Source organism: Notothenia rossii (genome assembly GCF_949606895.1).
Source record: "Notothenia rossii genome assembly, chromosome: 1".
Taxonomy (NCBI): Eukaryota; Metazoa; Chordata; class Actinopteri; order Perciformes; family Nototheniidae; genus Notothenia; species Notothenia rossii.
Window position 1 is genome coordinate 84,683,448 of NC_136912.1, and position 3,514 is coordinate 84,686,961.

At 40.2% G+C, this 3,514-nt stretch overlaps 1 protein-coding gene across 1 annotated transcript; it reads left to right on the forward strand.

Annotated features, from left to right (window-relative positions):
• Positions 1 to 17: 17 nt before the first annotated feature.
• srd5a3 (steroid 5 alpha-reductase 3) lies at positions 18 to 3,207 on the forward strand. The gene is made up of 5 exons (XM_079657922.1): positions 18 to 314; positions 500 to 651; positions 719 to 904; positions 1,100 to 1,225; positions 1,544 to 3,207. Exons 1-5 carry the CDS (start codon positions 91 to 93, stop codon positions 1,801 to 1,803), a joined length of 948 nt encoding a protein of 315 aa, XP_079514048.1. The 5' UTR covers positions 18 to 90; the 3' UTR covers positions 1,804 to 3,207.
• The last annotated feature ends 307 nt before the right edge of the window (positions 3,208 to 3,514 follow it).

The window sequence follows — 3,514 nt, forward strand, 5'->3', positions numbered from 1 at the left end:
AGAACCATTGCACCTGTTTTCCGACGGACCCTTTTCTGTGTCGCACAAAACATTGCCCACACCGGTCCTATTTCCGGTAGAGCTGCAGAAATGACTTGGAGCTCATTTAGCTTTAGCTGTACTGATGTTATATGGTCTTTTCTGGCTTTATGTTTCCTTATCGCTTTTTGTGCTCACAAAATCTCAGCATACTTGCCGAGAAAATGGGACACAGGCCGTCTTTACTTGTTATTTCAGGACCTTATTCGATACGGAAAAACAAAACAAACTCTCAAACGAGACAACTGGCTGCGTGCATTTGACGTCCCTAAAAGGTAACAGTGATTTAGGAAACAAGTTGATATAATGCCTTTTAACTTGTATGCATCATAGATTCAATTGTTGTGTATTTTATATTGAATATATTTGTATTTCCATTGTTTTCAATTCATAAGGTCAAATGTGTAGATGTTAATTTACTTTTAAAAACAGAATAATCTTGAGTTATTATTTTTTTCAGGTGGTTTTCGCACTTCTATGCCATCTCTGTTGGCTGGAACGGTCTTCTTCTGGCCATCTACCTAAACTTTATATATCACCATCAGTCATTCCCATCATGGCTGACTGGACTATTAGACATTTTGACAGGTGTACCGAGCACCGACAGTCAAGGTAGACTCTCTTTTTTAAAGTTTGTGTTTTCCCGTTTGATTCATAGTGTTAATCATACTGTCTTCAGTCCCACAGCTGTCCACTGTGCTGGTGCAGCTGCTGCTCTGCGTCCACTCCCTGAGGAGACTGCTGGAGTGCCTGTTCGTCAGTGTTTTCTCTGATGGAGCCTTACATTTAGTGCAGTATGTGTTTGGTGTGTGCTATTACATCATACTTGGGCTGACGGTGCTCTGCTCGGATCACCTGGGAAAAGGTGAAACTTCAATCAGAGCCCTCTACATCTGCTATTCACTGATACTGCTCTGTGGTATTTCAGTGGATTAGTTTATAGGGCACAACACAACCACTGAGCAAGAGTTTGCTATAGCTCAACAGAACAACAACAACAAGTGTACTGTCAACTAATTAACCGAATGATGATATTGATGTTTGTGATGTTCTTTTTTAGGGTCTGGATCCCTCCTCTCTCAGCTGGACTGGTTTCATGTGGCTGGAAGTGCACTTTTCATTTGGGCCTCTCTGATGCAACATCAGTCCATGGTCCTGCTGGCGGGGCTTCGCACTGGAAAGTCAGGTATGCTTGTGCAACTGCCTTTTCTTGGTGTTTTGAGCCTTAAACAACAAATGATGTATATTTTTCTGCTGAAGTTTTCCTAATCTACCAAAAAAGATTGTGTTAGCAATGTTGCTGCCTTAAAGCCAACCACTGTTTATTTTCTTCAGAAATGTATGCTAAAACAAAATATATTGCAAAGACCAACAGTTTTTTTAAATAAGAAAACTGTGAAAACTTTATATTTAATTGTCAAAATGTGAGTAGTACCATAAACCAATGATATCAGGTACATGGGGACTGACGTATTTGTTTGTTGTCTTTTGTGGTGTATTTCAGGAACGGTGGAGACGCTGGCTCACAGACTGCCAGAGGGAGGCTGGTTCGAGCTGGTGTCTTGCCCGCATTACTTGGCTGAGCTGTTGATCTACGTCTCTCTGAGCTTGATCTTTGGAGGTCTGTCTCTTACCTGGTGGCTTGTCGTCCTTTATGTGCTCTTCAATCAAGCACTGGCAGCACAGCTTTGTCATGAACATTATGTTGGCAAATATGATTCATACCCAAAGCATAGAAAAGCATTTATACCTTTCGTGCTGTGAAGACTTATCATTGGTGTGATCTTTCTTGCTTTCCTTTTCTGGTAATTGTTAAGTCCAATAGAAATATCAGAGACATTGAGACACTGAAGGTGTGGGAGTGAAACTCACTTCCCTCTCAGCATTGACTGACAATGTGCTCTCTCAAGCTGCTCATAGCCAACACGAGAACAATGAAGGCAGTTGACAGGAGCTGTCATGTGTGAATGTGAGGCATGGTACTGCTGCAGAAACATTTCCCACAGATACAGTCCCTCCAGTTGAACTGTTTCTCCGAGACTGATGTGATTACAAATGTCACAAATCACCTTTATTACAAGACTTTGTCTTTTTACATCATACATTGTTATCTTAAACATTGCAAAGTAATTGATTTATTTAAATGAACCTGAACTGGTTATGATGATTGTAAATGTGTACATAGCCTATGCGTTTTTTATTGAAATATGTTTATTAAAATAATCACTACAGATTATTCAGACTTGTAAAGGTGTCAACGTTTCTTGTATTTCTGCATAAGTTGGTCATAAAATGGAGGAAGCCACTGCTGTCCAGAAAAAACATTGCTGCACGTTTGAAGTTTGCAAAAGAGCACCTGGATGTTCCACAGCATTACTGGCAAAATATTCTGTGGGCAGATGAAACCAAAGTTGAGTTGTTTGGAAGGAACACACAACGCAATGTATGGAGAAAAAAAGGCACAGCACACCAACATCAAAACCTCATCCCAACTGTGAAGTATGGTGGAGGGAGCATCATGGTTTGGGGCTGCTTTGCTGCCTCAGGGCCTGGACAGATTGCCATCATCGACGGAAAAATGAATTCTCAAGTTTATCAAGACATTTTGCTGGAGAACTTAAGGCCATCTGTCCACCAATTGAAGCTCAACAGAAGATGGGTGATGCAACAGGACAACGACCCAAAGCACAGAAGTAAATCAACAACAGAATGGCTTCAACAGAAGAAAATAGGCCTTCTGGAGTGGCCCAGTCAGAGTCCTGACCTCAACCCAATTGAGATGCTGTGGCATGACCTCAAGAGAGCGATTCACACCAGACATCCCAAGAATATTGCTGAACTGAAACAGTTTTGTAAAGAGGAATGGTCCAACATTCCTCCTGACCGTTGTGCAGGTCTGATGTGCAACTATAGGAAACGTTTGGTTGAGGTTATTGCTGCCAAAGGAGGGTCAACCAGTTATTCAATCCAAGGGTTCACATACTTTTTCCACCCTGCACTGTGAATGTTTACATGGTGTGTTCAATAAAAACATATAATTGTTTGTGTGGTTTTAGCTTAAGCAGACTGTGTTTGTCTATTGTTGTGACTTAGATGAAGATCAGAACACATTTTATGACCAATTTATGCAGAAATCCAGGTAGTTCCAAAGGGTTCACATACTTTTTCTTGCAACTGTAAATATAGATACATATACATATTTACTGGTAAACATATTTAAATCAAGCTTATTTTAATTTAAAATGTTATTGAACTGTTAAAAGCTCAAGTCATTTATTTTTAGTATATTGTATGACTTGTAATGATAACCATATCCTGATAACTTGATTCTTTGTTTCTCTTTTTAAGCACTGAATGTACATTCAGCATGAAATCTTACCGACAAGGAAACTGTCCAATCACGGAGCTGCCTTGTGTGTACGTCAGCCTACACTTTCACGTCACTTCTTTAACGGTCCAATCATCTCTCGTCGTT